Genomic DNA, 23976 nt, shown 5'->3' with positions numbered 1-23976 from the left:
ACTGATGACCGACTGACTGGAGCAACAGGCCCCGACCTACTGACGACCAGCTGACTGGAAAAACAGGCCCCGACCGACTGATGACCGACTGACTGGAGCAACAGGCCCCGACCTACTGACGACCAGCTGACTGGAACAACAGGCCCCGACCGACTGACGACCAGCTGACTGGAACAACAGGCCCCGGCCGACTGACTAGAACATCAGGCCCCGACCTACTGACGACCAGCTGACTGGAACAACAGGCCCCGACCGACTGACTAGAACAACAGGCACCGACCAACTGACGACCAGCTGACTGGAGCAACAGGCCCCGACCTACTGACGACCAGCTGACTGGAGCAACAGGCCCCGACCAACTGACGACCAGCTGACTGGAACGACGGATTGCGGGTACATCCCTAATGGCACCCTATTCCCTACATAGTGCACTACTTTTGACTATAGTCCTTTAGGCCTTGGTCAAAAGAAGTGCACTAAATGGGAGACGGGTTGTCATGCGGGACGCAGTCGGCACTCGACAACTATTTCAAGTGACTGTCCTGGAGATTACTGAAATATGTGACCGCAGCAGGCTCTTAACTAACATCTAGGGGATAGGAGAGGGGAATGTGTTACAATTTAACATTTGTTATTTCTGGTTGTTGTAAGATGAATAAGTGTATTATATTATCATGAGTTCCTAGTCTAGTTGAGAGGTAACTCTTTCTTACGACTTTAAAATATTGTTCCTTTATTGAAGATTAATTAACGTCTTTGTCATTGACAGTAAAATGGACATGCAGACATTACCCCCCCCCCCCCCCCCCCCACTTTGTTTTTGTTCAAGTGAGAATTGCAAACCTATGAAAAACACATTTTGATGAGACTATATACAAAGATATAGCTTGTATTGATTCACTGATTACATTATTGAACCCATTGTTTTTTTGAGAGGGGGGGGGGGGGGGGGGGTCTTTGTGCCCTTTGTACTTTTGCACAAGACAAAACAGTACACTTCTAAATCAACCCCCCCCCCCCCCCCCCCCCCTGAACCTTATCAATGAGTTAACAGAACGTCAGGGAGCCGAGTTTCTGAGAGGTTTGAACCCCTAGCCCATGAAGTCATGGTACCTCTCAGCCCTTCTACAGGGAGAGGTTTGTGTAGGTGTCCTAAATAGAACCCTATTCCCTATAGAGGGCTCTGATCAACACTAGTGCACTATGTAGCGTTTTAGGGTACCATATAGGATGCACACTTCTGTGGTGAATTATCTACAGCTGTTACTTGGCCACGGCTCCGGTTACAACCAGCCTCATGATTGGTTCACAGGCTAAGCAGCTCCACAGTTGGGTATTCAGTAGGATGAAGTGGGAGGGGAGGGGAGGAGGGTGGGTTATCTGAGGTGCATAGCAGAAATAGAGAGAGGCTGGCTGAGCACAGCGGACTACCACCACGACAGCAGCAGCGTGCTAGGCTGAGGCTGCCGTCCCTCCCTGCCCGTCTCCACATCGGCCACCGCTCGACCGTGCTCCGTCAGCTGCCTGGATGGCTGTGTAGTGTGTATCGTGGGGTAAATGTTACCATGTTACCGACGACACACGAGCCTCCCATCACCTGCCAAAACTGCCGCCACCGGCCCGCTGGAAACAACTAGAAGCCTCGAAGATGTTCACAAAGACTTAACCAGCTGATCTTAACTCCTTTAAAAAAAAAAAAAAATCTTAAAATGACCGAAAATAATATGTAATTTTGCCTCCTGATCTCTGAAGAACAAAAGAAACGGGAAGAGTGTTTTATCTTAATAAGGATAGTTGAGTACTCTCCTTTCCTTTTAAAAAAAATAATTGAATAATTCCTTAAACCTAGAGCCGCCGGTATTGTCCAAGTGCTCTGCAGACGAACAGGGAGACCAGACCAGTTGTGACTAGAAGCGCACATCACCATGCCAGAGGGGGTTATTGAGCGCCCGCTGTCCCCTTCCCTCCCCAGGGACTGTGGCCACGAGTGCCCGGTGTGCCGGGTGACCGTGGTGAGTCTAACGGACTACGCCAACCACATATCCAGCAGGGTGCACAAGCAGCGTGTGGAGACGGCGGAACGCGAGGGTGCCGGGAACGACCAGGAAGAGGAGTACTTCGACAAGGATCTGATCAAACTGATCGAGACCCGGAAGGAAGTGATCAGGTAAGAGAGAGGAGGGGGGGGGGGTTGCTTTTTTATTTTCTTCTCTCATGTATTTGTTTGTCTGTCTGCTAAACTCTTGATGATTTTGAATAGAGAACATGTGTTCCTGGGTTGGGGAAACCCCCTTTTAGAACGAGAGCTGAGAACTTCTCAATGGTCTGATCATAATGTTAATTATCACGATGTTTATCATGATGTTTGGGTCTGTGTGTCTGGACTAGTGGACCATGTATAGTCACATATTAGGTGTCATGGTTTCGGGTCACTCTTCTCATTTAGCTGTGACGTGAACCATACTGCTGCTCATAGACGTAGAAAGAGGACTCTTAGATGGAATATAAGGCATCGTCCTGTCACAGACGCCATAAAATGGCACCGTTACAAAGATGAGACCTTATTTTTTTTTTATCTCTATGGTTGCTGCTCATAGAGCCCAGGGCTGGGGAAGGGAGGGGTCGTGTGTCAGAGAGTCCAGGGCAGAGAGAGAGAGAGAGGGAGGGAGGGAGGGAGGGAGGGGTCGTGTGTCAGAGTCCAGGGCAGAGAGAGAGAGGGAGGTGGGGTCTTGTGTCAGGGAGTCCAGGGCAGAGAGAGAGAGAGGGAGGGAGGGGGGGGTGGGGTCGTGTGCCAGGGAGTCCAGGGCAGAGAGGGAGGGAGGGTGTCAGGGAGTCCAGGGCAGAGGGGGGAGGGAGAGAGAGAGGGAGGGGGGGTCGTGTGTCAGAGTCTAGGGCAGAGAGAGAAGGAGGGTGTCAGGGAGTCCAGGGCAGAGAGAGAGAGAGAGGGAGGGAGGGGTTGTGTGCCAGGGTTACATACTAAAAAAAGCATTACAGTCACAGCACCCTCTCACTCACTCCAGCTTGATCACATTCCACATCATGTCCTCTATGGCTTCTAGAAAGAGTGTTCACAGAATCCATCCTCTCACTGGCCTCATGTATTGGAGTGGGAATCCATCCTCTCACTGTCCTCATGTATAGGAGTGGGACACCGTCCTCATGTATAGGAGTGGGACACCGTCCTCATGTATAGGAGTGGGACACCGTCCTCATGTATAGGAGTGGGACACCGTCCTCATGTATAGGAGTGGGACACCGTCCTCATGTATAGGAGTGGGACACCGTCCTCATGTATAGGAGTGGGACACCGTCCTCATGTATAGGAGTGGGACACCATGTCCTCATGTATAGGAGTGGGACACATTGTCCTCATGTATAGGAGTGGGAATCCATCCTCTCACTGTCCTCATGTATAGGAGTGGGAATCCATCCTCTCACTGTCCTCATGTATAGGAGTGGGAATCCATCCTCTCACTGTCCTCATGTATAGGAGTGGGAATCCATCCTCTCACTGTCCTCATGTATAGGAGTGGGAATCCATCCTCTCACTGGCCTCATGTATAGGAGTGGGAATCCATCCTCTCACTGGCCTCATGTATAGGAGTGGGAATCCATCCTCACTGGCCTCATGTATAGGAGTGGGAATCCATCCTCTCACTGGCCTCATGTATAGGAGTGGGAATCCATCCTCTCACTGTCCTCATGTATAGGAGTGGGAATCCATCCTCTCACTGTCCTCATGTATAGGAGTGGGAATCCATCCTCTCACTGTCCTCATGTATAGGAGTGGGAATCCATCCTCTCACTGTCCTCATGTATAGGAGTGGGAATCCATCCTCTCACTGTCCTCATGTATAGGAGTGGGAATCCATCCTCTCACTGTCCTCATGTATAGGAGTGGGAATCCATCCTCTCACTGGCCTCATGTATAGGAGTGGGAATCCATCCTCTCACTGGCCTCATGTATTGGAGTGGGAATCCATCCTCTCACTGTCCTCATGTATAGGAGTGGGAATCCATCCTCTCATTGGCCTCATGTATAGGAGTGGGAATCCATCCTCTCACTGTCCTCATGTATAGGAGTGGGACACCATCCTCTCACTGGCCTCATGTATTGGAGTGGGAATCCATCCTCTCACTGTCCTCATGTATAGGAGTGGGACACCGTCCTCATGTATAGGAGTGGGACACCGTCCTCATGTATAGGAGTGGGACACTGTCCTCTCACTGGCCTCATGTATAGGAGTGGGACATATATAGTTGGTTTTGGGGCATCTCAACTTAGTAATGGATGATAATGATATCTGATTATAAAGATATTGATAATATTGATAGATAATAATAGCACTGAATGCTACCTATAGAATGTATGCTGTGTCACTCAGTATCTGCATTGCACCAGAAACTCTGCAGCCAGGATCACGGTCTGCCAGGATCACGGTCTGCCAGGATCACGGTCTGCCAGGATCACGGTCTGCCAGGATCACTGGCTGCCAGGATCACGGTCTGCCAGGATCACGGGCTTAATCTTTCTGAAGAGAGGTCTGAGTCACAGATAGTGGTGGTAGGATGTTCGGTTGGAAAACACACCAGCCTTCCATAGACCTTTGACCTTTATATCTGGCCCACATGTTATTGACCTTTGACCTGTATATCTGACCTACATGTTATTGACCTTTGACCTTTATATCTGGCCCACATGTTATTGACATTTGACCTGTATATCTGACCTACATGTTATAGACCTTTGACCCGTATATCTGACCTACATGTTATTGACCTTTTGACCTTTATATCTGGCCCACATGTTATTGACATTTGACCTTTATATCTGGCCCACAGCCAGTCCTCTTCTGGCTGTGCCGGGTGGAGATTATAACAGAACATGGCCAAGATGTTCAAACGGTCAAAGATGACCAGCAGGGTCAAATAATAATAATCACAGTGGTTGTAGAGGGTGCAGCAAGTCAGCACCTCAGGAGTAAATGTCAGTTGGCTTTTCATAGCCGATCATTAAGAGTATCTCTACCGCTCCTGCTGCCTCTAGAGTTGAAAACAGCAGGTCTGGGACAGGTAGCACATCCGGTGAACAGGTCAAGGTTCCATAGCCGCAGGCAGAACAGTTGAAACTGGAGCAGCAGCACGGCCAGGTGGACTGGGGACAGCCAGGAGTCATCAGGCCAGGTTAAGAGTATCATTAAGAGTATCTCTACCACACACCACAAGCTAATTATGTGTGTGAATACTTAGGAAACACATTTCCAAAATTCAAATAACTTGGAGCTGGTTTCCTGGTGTTTTTAGTCTTCTTTACAATTTTTGGGGCTCAGAAAACTAAAATAAAACCACCCGTGGGCCAAAATTGGGCCGTGGGCCAGCAGTTGGGGAACCCTGCCCTAGGTTAAAGGAAGGGCTTTCAGTGGAAACTGAAATGGGTCTTAAGATGGATGTTTGAGGCTTGTCCAACTAGAACAGTTGTGTGTGTGTGATGATTGTCACCAGCAGCAGAGGGCTTGCAGCTGTCCCTGTCCCCGTGTCATATGACAGACCTTCTGCCCGGGCCGCAGACCTCGTGGAGTTTAACACTCTGGGCAGGAGCCTGTCCCAAATGCCACGTTATTCTTTATAGTGCACTGGAACCTGGTCAAAGGAAGTAGGGTGCTGTTTAGAATTCAACCCCAGGGGCACAAGGAGGGCCGTGCCAGAACTCAGCAGACCACTGGGGGAAATAGATATTGTTCCTAGGCAGACTTTCAAATGTCACGATTTGTATGGTTACATGCACACAATATGTTTGTTGTGTGTAGTCAGATTAATAGAATGGTTTGTTGTGTGTAGTCAGATTAATAGAATAGCTTGTTGTGTGTAGTCAGATTAATAGAATAGTTTGTGTATAGTTAGATTAATAGAATAGCTTGTTGTGTGTAGTCAGATTAATAGAATAGCTTGTTGTGTGTAGTCAGATTAATAGAATGGTTTGTTGTGTGTAGTCAGATTAATAGAATGGTTTGTTGTGTGTAGTCAGATTAAGAGAATAGTTTGTTGTGTGTAGTCAGATTAAGAGAATAGCTTGTTGTGTGTAGTCAGATTAATAGAATAGCTTGTTGTGTGTAGTCAGATTAATAGAATAGCTTGTTGTGTGTAGTCAGATTAATAGAATAGCTTGTTGTGTGTAGTCAGATTAATAGAATAGCTTGTTGTGTGTAGTCAGATTAATAGAATAGCTTGTTGTGTGTAGTCAGATTAATAGAATAGCTTGTTGTGTGTAGTCAGATTAATAGAATGGCTTGTTGTGTGTAGTCAGATGTATAGAATAGCTTGTTGTGTGTAGTCAGATTAATAGAATGGTTTGTTGTGTGTAGTCAGATTAATAGAATGGTTTGTGGTGATTAATAGAATAGCTTGTTGTGTGTAGTCAGATTAATAGAATAGCTTGTTGTGTGTAGTCAGATTAATAGAATAGCTTGTTGTGTGTAGTCAGATTAATAGAATAGCTTGTTGTGTGTAGTCAGATTAATAGAATAGCTTGTTGTGTGTAGTCAGATTAATAGAATGGCTTGTTGTGTGTAGTCAGATGTATAGAATAGCTTGTTGTGTGTAGTCAGATTAATAGAATGGTTTGTTGTGTGTAGTCAGATTAATAGAATGGTTTGTGGTGTGTAGTTATATCATGAAGGCTCCGTAGACTAGGTCTATGAAGGATGTTACAGTAGGTTATATATGAAGGCTGTTACAGTAGGTTATATCATGAAGGCTCTGTAGACTAGGTCTATGAAGGATGTTACAGTAGGTTATATATGAAGGCTGTTACAGTAGGTTATATCATGAAGGCTCCATAGACTAGGTCTATGAAGGATGTTACAGTAGGTTATATCATGAAGGCTCCGTAGACTAGGTCTATGAAGGCTGTTACAGTAGGTTATATCATGAAGGCTCCGTAGACTAGGTCTATGAAGGTTGTTACAGTAGGTTATATCATGAAGGCTCCGTAGACTAGGTCTATGAAGGATGTTACAGTAGGTTATATATGAAGGCTGTTACAGTAGGTTATATCATGAAGGCTCTGTAGACTAGGTCTATGAAGGATGTTACAGTAGGTTATATCATGAAGGCTCCGTAGACTAGGTCTATGAAGGATGTTACAGTAGGTTATATCATGAAGGCTCTGTAGACTGGGTCTATGAAGGATGTTACAGTAGGTTATATATGAAGGTTGTTACAGTAGGTTATATCATGAAGGCTCCGTAGACTAGGTCTATGAAGGCTGTTACAGTAGGTTATATCATGAAGGCTCTTACAGTAGGTTATATATGAAGGCTGTTACAGTAGGTTATATCATGAAGGCTCCGTAGACTAGGTCTATGAAGGCTGTTACAGTAGGTTATATATGAAGGCTGTTACAGTAGGTTATATCATGAAGGCTCCGTAGACTAGGTCTATGAAGGATGTTACAGTAGGTTATATCATGAAGGCTCCGTAGACTAGGTCTATGAAGGATGTTACAGTAGGTTATATCATGAAGGCTCCGTAGACTAGGTCTATGAAGGATGTTACAGTAGGTTATATCATGAAGGCTCCGTAGACTAGGTCTATGAAGGATGTTACAGTAGGTTATATCATGAAGGCTCCGTAGACTAGGGCTGATTCAGGACAGACGGTAGAACTGCAGTGTAAAAGTGCATGCCAGTCAGATGAATGGGAGCTGTGAGTGGTTTTGACGCGTGTGTTTTCTCTCATGTCTCCAGGAGGGAGGAGGAGGCTGCAGCAAAGCGTGCCAGAGAGGAGGAGGCGCAGAGGAGAGAGGAAGAGGAGAGTAGGAAGCGGCAGCAACAGATCCAGAAGTGGAGTGACGCACGGCAGTACTTCTGCCAGAAGGGGGCGTTGTGGGACTGGAGATACCCCAACAAAACCCCTCCAACACCACCACCACCACCACCTCGAAAATGCAAGGGGCCTGCCTGGCAGGAGCAGGGGGGCTGGGACTGCAGCTCTACCCCCGCCGGGTGTCGAGGTCCCTGGGAGACCCAGGAGGACATCAGGTTCAACTGGTACGACAGGAAACAGGGCCGCAGTGCCACCTGGCACGCCCAGGAACCACCCAACGTCTACAAGTGGAGCGCCGGACAGAGAGGCAGTGGCAGCCTGCACAGCAGGGAGGGAACCAATAAGAGATGGCAGCAGGAGGAGTATCTCCATCCCCCAGCACAGCAGCAGAGCGGAGGGAGGGAACCCTGGCAGCAGAACAGCAGAGGAGGAGGTGCTACCGGTCTATACGGCAGCAGCAGAGGGGGTCACGGACTTCCTGGTGTGCTCGCTGACCGTGTCATGACGGAAGGGCCGAGCAGCACGGAGTCTCTTCACAGGATGGACTTCACCAGCGACCAGCTGGATCCGGTCGGGTCCTTCGACCAGCTACACAGATACGCTCACTTCGAACCGCAGGATGACGGCCGGAAGGGTGGACACCAGAACATGGCCCAGGAAGGGCCAGCCGGTGGAGCAGAACACGATCGTAAAAGTGGCTTGGGGCCCAAGGCGTTCGGTAGTAATCCTAAACTAGACAAGGCCTGTCGCTGGTCCCCTTATCCGTCCCATAAGGAGACTCACCCTCATCCTCACCCCTCAGAGAAGCACCCAAAGGGTCCTCCTCCTCCCCCAACCTTCCAGACCCCCCAGAACCCCTTGGGCCAGGGCAGAGATGTGGATCTGAGGCCCAGACGTGACATAACGCTGGACCTCCACCGCTCCTCGGGTCTGAAGCCGACTCAATCCAGACAGGACCTGCGAGCAGGCCAGCAGAGAGCAGCCCAGCAGCAGAGGTCTCCTGATCATAGTGAAGAAGGGAGGGAACCCAGGAAGCTTAGAGACATCTCTACAAGGATCAGTAGCAGTGATAACAGCAATAGTTTGAGGACAGACAGACAAACCTCCTCCTCTTCCTCTGGGTCCACCTCCACCAGACGGAGGGCAGCTAAACCATCAGAGTGCCTTGAGAAAGGCCTGTCCTCCTCTTCGACTACCAGCCTCAAGACCCACCTGGGTAGGGCCTCCAGCCCCACCCTCAACCTAACTTCCAGCCCCAAGACCCACCTCAGTAGGGCCTCCAGCCCCAGCCCCACCCTAACTTCCAGCCCCAAGACCCACCTCAGTAGGGCCTCCAGCCCCACCCTCAACCTAACTTCCAGCCCCAAGACCCACCTCAGTAGGGCCTCCAGCCCCACCCTCAATCTAACCTCCAACCCCAAGACCCACCTCAGTAGGGCCTCCAGCCCTAGCCCCTCTACCACCCCCAGGACCCAGCTGAGCCGAGCCTCCAGCCAGGACTCGGACCAGCCTAGGTTGTCCAGACACAGAAGCCAGGATTTGGGGAGGGGGCAGGGATCAAAATCCCCCCAGCAGGACCAGGAGCAGCTGCTGACCGAGATGCTGAGGAGAGCCAAGGAGACACTGCTAGACAAGAGGAGCTCCGTGGAGCTGTCTGCTGTTAACAGGACCGAGGGACAGAAGGCAGTGTCCAACGACCATAGGATGGAGAAAAAGGACAGGAAGATGGTGCTACACATCGAGGAACAAGAACAGGTGGAGAGCTCTGCTGGCGTTACGGTCGCAGACGACAACAGACAGAAGAGAGGGAAGTCGTCTAGACAGACCAGACAGGACAGAGCTAGCAGCAGAGCTAACCCAGCTGAGGACAGAGCTAGCAGCAGAGCTAACCCAGCTGAGGACAGCGCTAACCCAGCTGAGGACAGAGCTAGCAGCAGAGCTAACCCAGCTGAGGACAGAGCTAGCAGCAGAGCTAACCCAGCTGAGGACAGAGCTAGCAGCAGAGCTAACCCAGCTGAGGACAGAGCTAACCCAGCTGAGGACAGAGCTAGCAGCAGAGCTAACCCAGCTGAGGACAGAGCTAGCAGCAGAGCTAACCCAGCTGAGGACAGAGCTGCTGCTACTGAGCCTTTAGAGACCATGATGGAGTTTGTGACGTCTCCCTCAGACAACCACCTGTCTGTTCAGTCTGTCCAGGTCAGCACTTCCACCATGGAGTCCCCAGAGGGGGCTGTGCTCTCTCTCTCTCCCAGGGAGGAGGTGGTGGGGGAGAGGGAGGAGGCGAGGGGCCTGGTGGCTGGAGAGGAGGCCATGGAAGTAGCAGACGCAGGTCTATGGTCAGACAGTGACCCCTTGAGAACCATCGACCCTAACCTTGACCTCCACACGACCTCTGACCCCTCCTCAGGCTCCACCCAGACCAAACCCACCCTGCCCCTCGGCCTAAAGAGGGACCTCACCCGACACATCGGCTCCAAGACCAAGAGCGGCAGCCACGAGCCCAATCTGAACATAGCCCGGCGAATCAGGAACGTGAGCGGGACGAGGAGAGGGGATGCGGAGAAGGATTTGGGGCTGAAGCCAACGTTAAGACAGCTCATCAGTTCGTCGGGGTCACGACGCTGTGTCAACTGGGACCAGGTGTACCAGGAAGTCCACAGGAAGAAGCAGCAGCAGGGGAAAGGCATGCCCAGGTGAGCGGTCATCTGGAGAATGACCTGCGGCAGGATGTATAACGCATCTCGGGGTGGGAGTTCTGCTCTAGGATCAGTTTAGCCTTTTTAGATGGTAATATACACAGCTCTTTCCATGACGTAGACTGACCAGGTGAATCCAGGTGAAAGCTATGATCCCTTATTGATGTCACTTGTTAAATCCACTTCAAATCAGTGTAGATGAAGAGGAGGAGACGAGTTAAAGAAGGATTTTTAAGCCTTGAGATAAATTGAGACGTGGATTGTGTTCGTGTGTCATTCAGAGGGTGAAACGGACAAGACAAAAGATTTGTGACTTTCAACGGGTTACGGGTTATTGTGTCAAGAACTGCAACGCTGCTGGGTTTTTCACACTCAACAGTTTCCTGTGTGTATCAAGAATGGTCCACCCACCCAAAGGACATCCAGCCAACTTGACACAACTGTGGGAAGCATTGGAGACAACATGGGCCAGCATCCCTGTGGAACGCTTTAGACACCTTGTAGAGTTCATGTCCCTGACGAATTGAGGCTGTTCTGAGGGGAAAAGTGGGGGTGCAACTCAATACTAGGAAGGTGTTCCTAATGTTTTGTATAGTAATTATAGAGATAAAGGGGTACCTGATCCTAGATTAGCACTTCTACTCTGATGCTTGGTACATGCACTCAGTGGCCAGTTTATTAGGTACACCACCCCGTTTCACGGAAAATGGTTTGCTCCTACAGACAGTGAGTCGCGTGTCCGTGGCGTGCTATATAAAGCCGGCAGGCAGGCATCGAGGCATTCAGTTACTGTTGGATTGAACATTAGAATGGGCAGAACGAGTGACCCAAAGCGACGTTCGGCGTGGTAGGATCGACAGTACCAGGCGTGTCAGATCCAGTATCTCATATCACGCACGGGTGTCGACGGTTTATCGAGAACGACTGCTCGACAACAAATCAAATCAAATCAAATTTATTTATATAGCCCTTCGTACATCAGCTGATATCTCAATGTGCTGTACAGAAACCCAGCCTAAAACCCCAAACAGCAAGCAATGCAGGTGTAGAAGCACAAAAACAACAACATCCGGTCAGCTGCAGTCCTGTGGGTGAAAACAGCTTGTTTTTATTTATTTATTTTACCTTTTATTTAACCAGGCAAGTCAGTTTAGAACAAATTCTTATTTTCAATGACGGCCTAAGGAACAGGAACGTCCTCTCTCGTTGACGAGAGGTGTCCAAGGAGAACGGCCAGAACGGTACAAGCCAATCAGGCGGCCCACAAACAGACCACTAATAACGCAGTACCTAACAGTGGTGTGCAGAACGGTACAAGCTAATCAGGCGGCCCACAAACAGACCACTAATAACGCAGTACCTAACAGTGGTGTGCAGAACGGTACAAGCTAATCAGGCGGCCCACAAACAGACCACTAATAACGCAGTACCTAACAGTGGTGTGCAGAACGACATCACGAAAAGCACAATTCGTCACTGAAGGGGCTATTGCAGCAGACTACCGGGTTCCCCTCCTAACAGTCCATCCTGCCTGGTGTCAACGGTACTGGCTGGTGGTGCAACGGTGTGGGGAATGTTATAATCCATAATGCCCCAAAAATAGTTTGGCTTGACAATGACAAAAGCACTTAGAGAGATCTGGGACCTTTTTTAAAAGTGCATGTGTCCTGTCAGTCATGTTAAATGTATGTGGAGTTGGTGGTAATGTATGGCTGAACATGAGATGTATCCTGTCTCGTCTTATCAGGTTTGGCATCGAGATGGTGTCCTGTGACCAGGAGGGGGAAGACGTTCCTCTGGCCGAGGGGTTTCAGTGGGAGACCCTCTTCGGCCTCGGAGACTCTGGACCCGCCTTCGCCCCAGTGACTCCTCGCAAACGCAGCCTCTCGGAGAGTAGCGTGGCTCCAGACCGCTCGACCGCCAACCTCTCCTCTCTCTTCGGGGGTCAGACCCCTGGTCAGGCGATGCCAGGAGAGAGGGCACCCGGAGATGGGGCTGGAAGGGAAGTGAGATGCAGCTCAGACCAGCAAAGCTCCTCGTTCTTCAGAGACCTCCAGCAGCCTAAAGTGGAGGCGACACCGTGTGAAGACAGAGCACAGAGAGAAGTACAGGGGCCACTACCAGAGGGGCCCCCAGGGGTCGAACCGAGACCTGACTCCGTGATAGGGGACAGCAGCTCGGGGACGGAGCAGACCGACACGCAGGGAGCCAGGATGAAACGACGTGCTGCTGGGGACATTGCATGTCCTGAAATCCCTAATTCAGAGAGGAAGAATAAAAGAATGAAGGTCAAGTCCAAAAAAGGTGAACATCCTGTTACTGTAGTAACTGTTACTATGGTAACCCCTCTAGGACAGCAGGACACCGGTGAACATCCTGTTACTGTAGTAACTGTTACTATGGTAACCCCTCTAGGTCAGCAGGACACTGGTGAACATCCTGTTACTGTAGTAACCCCTCTAGGACAGCAGGACACCGGTGAACATCCTGTTACTGTAGTAACTGTTACTGTAGTAACTGTTACTGTAGTAACCCCTCTAGGACAGCAGGACACTGGTGAACATCCTGTTACTGTAGTAACTGTTACTATGGTAACCCCTCTAGGACAGCAGGACACTGGTGAACATCCTGTTACTGTAGTAACTGTTACTGTAGTAACCCCTCTAGGACAACAGGACACTGGTGAACATCCTGTTACTGTAGTAACTGTTACTGTAGTAACCCCTCTAGGACAGCAGGACACTGGTGAACATCCTGTTACTGTAGTAACTGTTACTATGGTAACCCCTCTAGGACAGCAGGACACCGGTGAACATCCTGTTACTGTAGTAACTGTTACTGTAGTAACCCCTCTAGGACAGCAGGACACTGGTGAACATCCTGTTACTGTAGTAACTGTTACTGTGGTAACCCCTCTAGGACAGCAGGACACAGGTGAACATCCTGTTACTGTAGTAACTGTTACTATGGTAACCCCTCTAGGACAGCAGGACACTGGTGAAGGACACTGGTGAACATCCTGTTACTGTAGTAACTGTTACTATGGTAACCCCTCTAGGACAGCAGGACACTGGTGAACATCCTGTTACTGTAGTAACCCCTCTAGGACAACAGGACACCGGGTGAACATCCTGTTACTGTAGTAACTGTTACTGTAGTAGCCCCTCTAGGACAGCAGGACACTGGTGAACATCCTGTTACTGTAGTAACTGTTACTATGGTAACCCCTCTAGGACAGCAGGACACTGGTGAACATCCTGTTACTGTAGTAACCCCTCTAGGACAACAGGACACCGGGGGAACATCCTGTTACTGTAGTAACCCCTCTAGGACAACAGGACACTGGGGGAACATCCTGTTACTGTAGTAACTGTTACTATGGTTACTGTAGTGTGATGCTGTCTGAGATGGTCACTGTTCAGGCCAGGTATTCATTTGTCACTCAGTGAACCATCATTTTATTGTCCTTCAGAGCGTCTACAGGTGGACCATCTCCTTGCTGTGTCTCTGAGAGAGGAGGATCTGAGCCGGTCTCTACAAGGGGTCGACAACAGCCTGATCCAGGCCAGGGCTGCTCTACAGGCTGCCTACATGGAGGTCCAGCGCCTCCTAGTGGTCAAACAGCAGGTACTACACCTCCCAGCCCAGCCTACACTGGTCCTGTCAGATTACATTCATTTCAGTTCAAAAATGACATTCTTAATCCCCGAGTGACAACCAGGAAGTCCTTGTCAGTGTGTGTCCCCCCCATCATTTGGTAAAGAAAGAGGAAGGTACAGCTGTAGAACCCCAGACAGAAATTACCCAGAAGTCCACGATGACAACATGATAAATAAGGAACTTTAACCCATCCAAACGTCTTGGGCCTGACATCATGTTATTGTTTTGGACGGTCTCTCAGGTTTCCATGGAGATGAGTACTCTCAGAAGGAAGCGTATTGAGTTGCTCCAAGGGATACAAGGTAAACCAAGGCTTTAACTGATGATTTTGTGTCAACTAAATGAGCACTCTCTCTTTTTTTTTAAATAAGTCTGGTGTGGATGTGACATCTTGTCTTTTCTCACTATCTGAAATATGGGTAACGGCTTTTCATCGGTTCTGTTTTGACTCTTGGTGTGTGTCTCAGGTGGTGTTGAGAGCCTTTCCCTGCCCAGAGTGAAGAGCTGTGAAGAGGAGATGCCTTTAGAGATGCCCCCCTCCCTGCTGTCGCCTCTAACAGAACCCCCTGTCGCCAGTCCCAACCAGGTTCCCCTCTACCTCCCCCCCTGCTCCACGCCCCCCTCCCTGTCCCCTAGCCACCAGACCCACCCCCAGCCTATCACGCAGTCCGTAGTTATCAAGCAGGAGCCCCTGTCCCCGGGTGGGGTGACCACTAAGACGGAGGATGCGGAGAGCGCAGTGACCGTTCACCATGGCTCTCACAGCACCACGTCAGAGCCCACGCCCATCCCTACAGCCCCTCACGCAGGTATGGCCTGTCACCACACACACACACACACACACACACACACACACACACACACACACACACTGGTAAACATTCACTCAGAAATGGCCTGAATTTAATCTGCCGTTTCTCTCGTTCTCTCTTTTCTTAGATTGTGCCGCCAGCTGCCAACCGGTCCGAGGGAGGAAGTCTGAGCGTCACAGAGTCAGCAGAGAGCTCTCTCAAGAGGGCAGCAGTCTACCCGTAGGAGCATGTGCAGAATGGAAGGACCCCTCGGCAGCTTCACCAGGCCTGGTCCAGTCGGGAGAGAGGGGTGTTCAGGTTACCACAGAAGACAGGGGTAACTTCAAGCCCCACCCAGCCCCACTGTCGGGCCCATCCAGCCGCAAGAGCTCCAGATCCGGGGTCCAGGACCTAGAAACCTCCCCTGTCCTTCCTCTGTCCCTCGCTCCGTCCAACGCGCCGCCTCAGGCGGAGGTGAAGACCATAAAGCGCGTGAGGAAGTTGAAGAAGAAGAGGGTGCTGAGGAAGGCCAAGGGGGAGGAGCAACAGCTTGACAACAGCGACACAGAACTGGAGGCGGAGACTACCATATCCCGACCCGTCAGACTCCTCGGAACCCGCAGGAAACCCAACGGCGGATGCCGGCCCCAGGTCATCACATCCTCCTCCACGTCCAGCCCGCCTGGAACATCAGAGGACAGGGGAGAGCGTCCAGGACCACCGGGGTCTCCAGCCACGAGACCCGAGGAGAGGCAGGAGGACTCCGACTCCTCTCTGGAGATGGTCGTGCTCCCCCAGGCAGCTCCAGGTGAGGTGGTCACCATTGACACCTCGGGTCCAGAGGATGGAGACGTGGACCTCTGCCCCCGGCCACAGCCCGCTGTCTCACCCCCAGCCCCAGACACACTGAAGACGGAGCCCCAGAAGCTGGCCTGCAATGAGGTGACCTCCACAAGCGAGATGGATGGTAGCTCTGTAGGCAAGAGGTGAGAGTGATATGTCATGTACAGGTCTGGACAGATATATTGGCATCTTGACACTTTTCTCAGATAATTCCCTATTTTTCTTCTAAAATAAGTTGAATTTTAAAATAATAATAAATAAAAAAAGTATTTTCAACATTTTCTGAAGCAATTTTATTTTTGGTACCGCTACGCTAGTACTTGGTTAAACAAACTTTGGCTGAAATAACTGCAGACAAACGCTTCTTGTAGCCATCAGTGAGCTTGCTGCAACTTGGCACGATCTTCAGCATCACACTGCTCTTATTTATTTTATTTTTTTTAAATGTTACCTTTATTTAACTAGGCAAGTCAGTTAAGAACAAATTCTTATTTGTCAATGACGGCCTGCGAACTGCCTTGTTCAGGGGGCAGAACGACCTTGTCAGCTCGGGGGTTTTGAACTTGCGACCTTCCTTCCGTTGGACTTCCTTACGGGTCCATGTCTCTAACCACTAGGGTACCCTGCCGCCCCCAAAACATTTTGCCTGGCATTCTGCTCATTTGTTTCATCTATGAAACATTTGATCTCCATAGAGTTATAGAACTGTTAAGAGTGGACTGTGTATTGTAGACTTCACCCTTTGCCAAAGTTTATTTATTTATTTTTTAAATGGTGTTGTTTAGAAGGAGTTCAAAGGTGAATTGAGTTATTGCACACGCCCACTTCACAGAGTAGGCGTTCTCAAATGGAAATATGCAAATGCATGCTAGAACACGCCAATAGGATCTCACTAGCTCGTGCTTGGCTCTGCCTGCCTCCTTGTTTGTTCTACCCACTATGATTAATTTTCTCCCATTGGAAACGACAGGATGTGGTCTATCTTGGCTTAGTTAGAAAAAATCTTTGCTACCGTGCTCTGAGCACGCAAAACACACAGCAAGCTCATTGATGGTTTACAATAAGCTTTTGTCTCCAGTTATCTTGGCCAAAGGCTGTGCAAGTCCTAGTTCCGTGGTGCCAATAATTAGATCTTAGCTCCGTGGTGCCAATAATTAGGTCTTAGCTCCGTGGTGCCAATAGCTCGGTCTTAGCTCTGTGGTGCCAATAACTAGGTCTTAGCTCCGTGGTGCCAATAGCTCGGTCTTAGCTCTGTGGTGCCAATAATTAGGTCCTAGTTCCGTGGTGCCAACAATTAGGTCCTAGTTCCGTGGTGCCAATAATTAGGTCCTAGTTCCGTGGTGCCAATAATTAGGTCCTAGTTCCGTGGTGCCAATAATTAGGTCCTAGCTCTGTGGTGCCAATAATTAGGTCTAGCTCTGTGGTGCCAATAATTAGGTCCTAGTTCCGCTATAGCATAGGCTAAAAGGCTATAGATTAGGCTATAGGCTAAAAGGCTATAGATTAGGCTATAGGCTAAAAGGCTATAGATTAGGCTATAGGCTAAAAGGATAAAGATTAGGCTATAGGCTAAAAGGCTATAGATTAGGCTATAGGCTAAAAGGCTATAGATTAGGCTAAAGGCTAAAAGGCTATAGATTAGGCTAAAAGGCTATAGATTAGGCTATAGGCTAAAAGGCTATAGATTAGGCTAAAGGCTAAAAGGCTATAGATTAGGCTAAAAAGCTATAGATTAGGCTATAGGCTAAAAGGCTATAGATTAGGTTATAGGTTAAAAGGCTATAGATTAGGCTAAAAGGCTATAGATTAGGCTAAAAGGCTGTAGATTAGGCTATAGGCTAAAAGGCTGTAGATTAGGCTATAGGCTAAAAGGCTATAGATTAGGCTATAGGCTAAAAGGCTATATATTAGGCTATAGGCTAAAAGGCTATAGATTAGGCTAAAAGGCTATAGATTAGGCTATAGGCTAAAAGGCTATAGATTAGGCTATAGGCTAAAAGGCTATATATTAGGCTATAGGCTAAAAGGCTATAGATTAGGCTAAAAGGCTGTAGATTAGGCTATAGGCTAAAAGGCTATAGATTAGACTATAGGCTAAAAGGCTATAGATTAGGCTAAAAGGCTATAGATTAGGCTATAGGCTAAAAGGCTATAGATTAGACTATAGGCTAAAAGGCTATAGATTAGGCTATAGGCTAAAAGGCTATAGATTAGGCTATAGGCTAAAAGGCTATATATTAGGCTATAGGCTAAAAGGCTATAGATTAGGCTATAGGCTAAAAGGCTATAGATTAGGCTATAGGCTAAAAGGCTATAGATTAGGCTATAGGCTAAAAGGCTATAGATTAGGCTATAGGCTAAAAGGCTATAGATTAGGCTATAGGCTAAAAGGCTATAGATTAGGCTATAGGCTAAAAGGCTATAGATTAGGCTATAGGCTAAAAGGCTATAGATTAGGCTAAAAGGCTATAGATTAGGCTAAAAGGTTCTGTTTCTCATTCTTGACGTGTCTGTCCTGTCTGCTCCTCCTCCTACAGTGAAGTCCAGCTTCCCCCGACATCTGTCAAGCTGTCCAAGACTTCCTCAGGTAGGTCACATAATCTCACACTGGTCCAAGACGTCCTCAGGTAGGTCACATGATCTCACACTGGTCCAAGACTTCCTCAGGGAGGTCACATGATCTCACACTGGCCCAAGACTTCCTCAGGGAGGTCACATGATCTCACACTGGTCCAAGACGTCCTCAGGTAGGTCACATGATCTCACACTGGTCCAAGACTTCCTCAGGGAGGTCACATGATCTCACACTGGTCCAAGACTTCCTCAGGGAGGTCACATGATCTCACACTGGTCCAAGACTTCCTCAGGGAGGTCACATGATCTCACACTGGTCCAAGACGTCCTCAGGTAGGTCACATGATCTCACACTGGTCCAAGACTTCCTCAGGGAGGTCACATGATCTCACACTGGTCCAAGACTTCCTCAGGTAGGTCACATGATCTCACATGCTCAGGTGGGATAGGCTAGATCCAGACACTTTCACCAGACCAGAATAGTCCATTGGACTTGATTTAGTTCCAGTACCCAGACCCTCGTGCTGTTTGGTCTTGAACTAGACAGACAGCATGATTATGGCCTGTGATAAATCATATGTATATTTAACGGAACAAATGGATGAGTCATCTCACTCTCCTGGCATTTCAAAAGGACGGCCCGGTTCGGAGTCGGCCCGGTTCGGAGTCGTATTTACGTCTCTGTCTTTGTAGATCTGTCTCTGGACGGGTCGTCGGAGCCCGGGGGGGAGGATCTGCCATCTGAGGGGATGTTTGAGGGTCACCAGGAGACTGTTAATGCCATGCAGGTCCACATGGGTCTACTCTATACCTGTTCTGGAGACCGCACTGTTAGAGCCTTCAGCCTGGTGGTAAGTCCACTTCTCTCTGTGTCTCTGTGTGTGTGTCTCTGTGTGCGTGTCTCTGTGTGTGTGTCTCTGTCTCTCTGTGTGTGTCTCTCTCTCTGTGTCTCTCTGTGTGTGTGTGTCTCTGTGTGTGTGTGTCTCTCTGTGTGTGTGTGTCTCTCTGTGTGTGTGTCTCTCTGTGTGTGTGTCTCTCTGTGTGTGTGTGTCTCTGTGTGTGTGTGTCTCTGTGTGTGTGTGTCTCTGTGTGTGTGTGTCTCTGTGTGTGTGTGTCTCTGTGTGTGTGTGTCTCTCTGTGTGTGTGTCTCTCTGTGTGTGTGTCTCTCTGTGTGTGTGTCTCTCTGTGTGTGTCTCTCTGTGTGTGTCTCTCTGTGTGTGTGTGTCTGTGTGTGTGTGTGTGTGTCTGTGTGTCTCTCTGTGTCTGTGTGTCTCTCTGTGTGTGTGTGTCTCTCTGTGTGTGTGTGTGTGTCTCTGTGTGTGTGTGTGTGTGTCTCTGTGTGTGTGTGTGTGTCTCTCTGTGTGTCTCTCTGTGTGTGTGTGTGTGTCTCTCTGTGTGTGTGTGTGTCTCTCTCTGTGTGTGTGTGTCTCTCTCTGTGTGTGTGTCTCTCTCTGTGTGTGTGTCTCTCTCTCTGTGTGTGTGTCTCTCTCTGTGTGTGTGTGTGTCTCTCTCTGTGTGTGTGTGTGTCTCTCTGTGTCTCTCTGTGTGTGTGTGTGTCTCTGTGTGTGTCTCTGTGTGTGTGTGTCTCTGTGTGTGTGTGTGTCTCTGTGTGTGTGTGTGTCTCTCTCTGTGTGTGTGTCTCTCTCTGTGTGTGTGTCTCTCTCTGTGTGTGTGTCTCTCTCTGTGTGTGTGTCTCTCTCTGTGTGTGTGTGTCTCTGTGTGTGTGTGTCTCTGTGTGTGTGTCTCTGTGTGTGTGTCTCTGTGTGTGTGTGTCTCTGTGTGTGTGTGTCTCTGTGTGTGTGTGTCTCTCTGTGTGTGTGTCTCTCTGTGTGTGTGTCTCTGTGTGTGTGTCTCTGTGTGTGTGTCTCTCTGTGTGTCTCTCTGTGTGTGTGTGTGTCTCTCTGTGTGTGTCTCTCTGTGTGTGTGTGTGTCTCTCTGTGTGTCTCTCTGTGTGTGTGTGTGTGTGTGTGTCTCTGTGTGTGTGTGTCTCTGTGTGTGTCTCTGTGTGTGTCTCTGTGTGTGTGTCTCTGTCTTTTACCTGTCTGTTGCTAACCTCACCTTTTATTTGATTACAAAGCATCCATTTATATAAATGTCTCCGTTCATTTAGAAAACAAACTCAAGACAAGAACATTGCCTTATACATCATACCAAGTTGATTATATCCAAAGGGAGTGTGGTCTCTCTCTGTGTGTCTGTGACAGTTTGTCCTCTCCTGTCCCCTGCAGAGCCGTGAGTGTGTGGCTGTGTGTGTGTGTGTCTCTGTGTGTGTCTCTCTCTGTGTGTCTGTGACAGTTTGTCCTCTCCTGTCCCCTGCAGAGCCGTGAGTGTGTGGCTGTGTTTGAGGGCCACAGCACCAAGGTCAACTGTTTGCTGGTTTCTTCTGGACCAGGTCTTCAACAACGACTTTACTCTGGCTCCAGTGACCAGACTATCCGCTGCTACAACCTCAGGGTAAGTAACTACTACTACTACTACTACTACTACTACTACTCCTACTACTACTACTACTACTACTACTCCTACTACTACTACTACTATAATACTACTACTACTATAATACTACTACTATACTACTACTATAATACTACTACTACTACTATAATACTACTACTATAATACTACTAATATAATACTACTACTACTACTACTACTATAATACTACTACTACTACTACTATACTACTACTATAATACTACTACTACTACTACTATAATACTACTACTATAATACTACTAATATAATACTACTACTACTACTACTATAATGTTACAACTACTACTGCTACACTAATAATACTACTACTACCACTATAATACTACTACTATAATGTTACAACTACTACTGCTGCACTGATAATACTACTACTACTACTACTACTACTACTATAATACTACTACTACACTACTACTAATATAATACTACTACTACTATAATACTACCACAATAATACAACTACCACTATAATACTACTACTACTACCACTATAATACTACTACTACTACTACTATAATACTACTACTACTACTACTATAATACTACTACTACACTACTACTAATATAATACTACTACTACTATAATACTACCACAATAATACAACTACCACTATAATACTACTACTACTACTACTACTATAATACTACTACTACTACCACTATAATACTACTACTACTACTACTATAATACTACTACTACCACTATAATACTACTACTACTACTACTATAATACTACTACTACTACTACTATAATACTACTACTACACTACTACTAATATAATACTACTACTACTATAATACTACCACAATAATACAACTACCACTATAATACTACTACTACTACTACTATAATACTACTACTACTACTACTATAATACTACCACAATAATACAACTACCACTATAATACTACTACTACTATAATACTACTACTACTACTACTACTACTACTAATATAATACTACTACTACTATAATACTACCACAATAATACAACTACCACTATAATACTACTACTACTACCACTATAATACTACTACTACTACTACTATAATACTACTACTACTACTACTATAATACTACTACTACTACTACTACTATAATACTACTACTACTACTACTATAATACTACTACTACTACTACTATAATACTACTACTACTACTACTATAATACTACCACAATAATACAACTACCACTATAATACTACTACTACTACTACTAATATAATACTACTACTACTATACTACTACCACAATAATACAACTACCACTATAATACTACTACTATAATACTACCACAATAATACAACTACCACTATAATACTACTACTACCACTATAATACTACTACTACCACTATAATACTACTACTACTACTACTATAATACTACCACAATAATACAACTACCACTATAATACTACTACTACTACTATAATACTACTACTACTACTACCACTATAATAATACTACTACTATATGACTCTGTGTTCTATGTTCTCCACAGTCCAGGGAGTGTGTGGATCAGTTCTCTCTCCCAGACCGGGTTCTTTGCCTCCACAACCGTTGGAAAGTTCTGTACGCTGGCCTAGCTAACGGCTCCGTGGTCACCTTCAGCATCAAGGTCAGAACCAGATCACCGTCTACAACGCATTCTGTTCTAGAACCGTCACTAGAACACATTCTGTTCTAGAACCGTCACTAGAACACATTCTGTTCTAGAACCGACAATAGAACACAGTCTAGAATGCATTGAAATCTAGAACACATTCTAAAATACACTTTAGAACCCAACTATAATTAAAGCATTATGGAACCACCTCAGTACCACCAAAGGCAATTGGTCAAACACATTTTGAGATGTTATTTGTATTTCCTGTGTTGTCCTTGTTCAGACCAACAAGCAGCTGGATGTGTTCGAGTGTCACGGGCCGCGGGCGGTGAGTTGCCTAGCGACGGCCCAGGAAGGAGCTCGCCGCATCCTATTGGTCGGGTCCTACGACAGCACCATTAGCATCCGGGATGCCAAGAGTGGCCTGTTGCTACGGACTCTCGAGGGACACACCAAGACAGTACTATGTATGAAGGTGGTCAATGACCTGGTCTTCAGTGGCTCCAGTGACCAGTCGGTCCATGCACACAATATCCACGTGAGTTATTTAAATAAAATATCCACTTTGGTTACATGTTTATCTACATTTTGTATTGTATCGAAGTTGGCAATTGTTTTTTTTTTTTAAATTTATTTGACCTTTATTTAACTAGGCAAGTCAGTTAAGAACAAATTCTTATTTACAATGACGGCCTAGGAACAGTGGGTTAACTGCCTGTTCAGGGGCAGAACGACAGATTTGTACCTTGTCAGCTCGGGGGTTTGAACTTGCAACCTTCCGGTTACTAGTCCAACGCTCTAACCACTAGGCTACCCTGCCGCAATTAGAAGTCATTCTGATGAATATTGGTTGGTTTAATTGGCCTGGGCGTGTCTCTCTCTTCACGTGTGTTAACCATTTGGGCTGTTGCGGTCATCTTATTAACCATCAAATCAGCTGATGTCACAAAGTGCTGTACAGAAACTCAGCCTTTAAACCCCAAACAGCAAGCAATGCAGGTGTAGAAGCACGGTGGCTAGGAAAAACTCCCTAGAAAGGCCAAAACCTAGGATGAAACCTAGAGAGGAACCACGCTATGTGGGGTGGCCAGTCCTCTTCTGGCTGTGCCGGGTAGAGATTATAACAGAACATGGCCAAGATGTTCAAATGTTCATAAATGACCAGCAGGGTCAGATAATAATAATCACAGTGGTTGTAGAGTGTGCAGCAAGTCAGCAACTCAGGAGTAAATGTCAGTTGGCTTTTCATAGCCGATCATTCAGAGTATCTCTACCTCTCCTGCTGTAGAGATGGCTGGCTACCCAAATTAAACACACATGTCACATGTTTCCTATAGTCTCTACTTTTTGACCCAAATTAAACACACATGTCTCTAATCTGGTCACATGTTTCCTATTGTCTAATCTGGTCTCTAATCTGGCCACAGGTTTCCTATGGTCTCTCATCTGGTCACGTTTCCTATAGTCTCTAATCTGGTCTCTA

At 47.4% G+C, this 23976-nt stretch overlaps 1 protein-coding gene across 2 annotated transcripts in view; it reads left to right on the top strand.

Moving 5' to 3' along the window:
* The window catches only part of LOC139383515 (zinc finger protein 106a), a 44260-nt gene that overhangs the window by 12247 nt on the left and 8037 nt on the right, over positions 1-23976 (top strand). For both annotated transcript variants that reach the window (XM_071128081.1, XM_071128082.1), the window contains exons 4-15: positions 1973-2167; positions 7746-10517; positions 12268-12824; positions 13993-14147; positions 14422-14482; positions 14648-14989; positions 15120-15957; positions 18352-18401; positions 19082-19239; positions 20708-20842; positions 22389-22505; positions 22777-23031. In XM_071128081.1, coding sequence (XP_070984182.1) covers positions 1973-2167; positions 7746-10517; positions 12268-12824; positions 13993-14147; positions 14422-14482; positions 14648-14989; positions 15120-15957; positions 18352-18401; positions 19082-19239; positions 20708-20842; positions 22389-22505; positions 22777-23031 — 5635 coding nt within the window. The remainder of the gene's footprint in view (positions 1-1972; positions 2168-7745; positions 10518-12267; positions 12825-13992; positions 14148-14421; positions 14483-14647; positions 14990-15119; positions 15958-18351; positions 18402-19081; positions 19240-20707; positions 20843-22388; positions 22506-22776; positions 23032-23976) is intronic.

This window comes from Oncorhynchus clarkii, chromosome 25, assembly GCF_045791955.1.
Source record: "Oncorhynchus clarkii lewisi isolate Uvic-CL-2024 chromosome 25, UVic_Ocla_1.0, whole genome shotgun sequence".
Classification (NCBI taxonomy): domain Eukaryota; kingdom Metazoa; phylum Chordata; class Actinopteri; order Salmoniformes; family Salmonidae; genus Oncorhynchus; species Oncorhynchus clarkii.
This window is presented reverse-complemented; position numbering and strand designations above follow the sequence as displayed.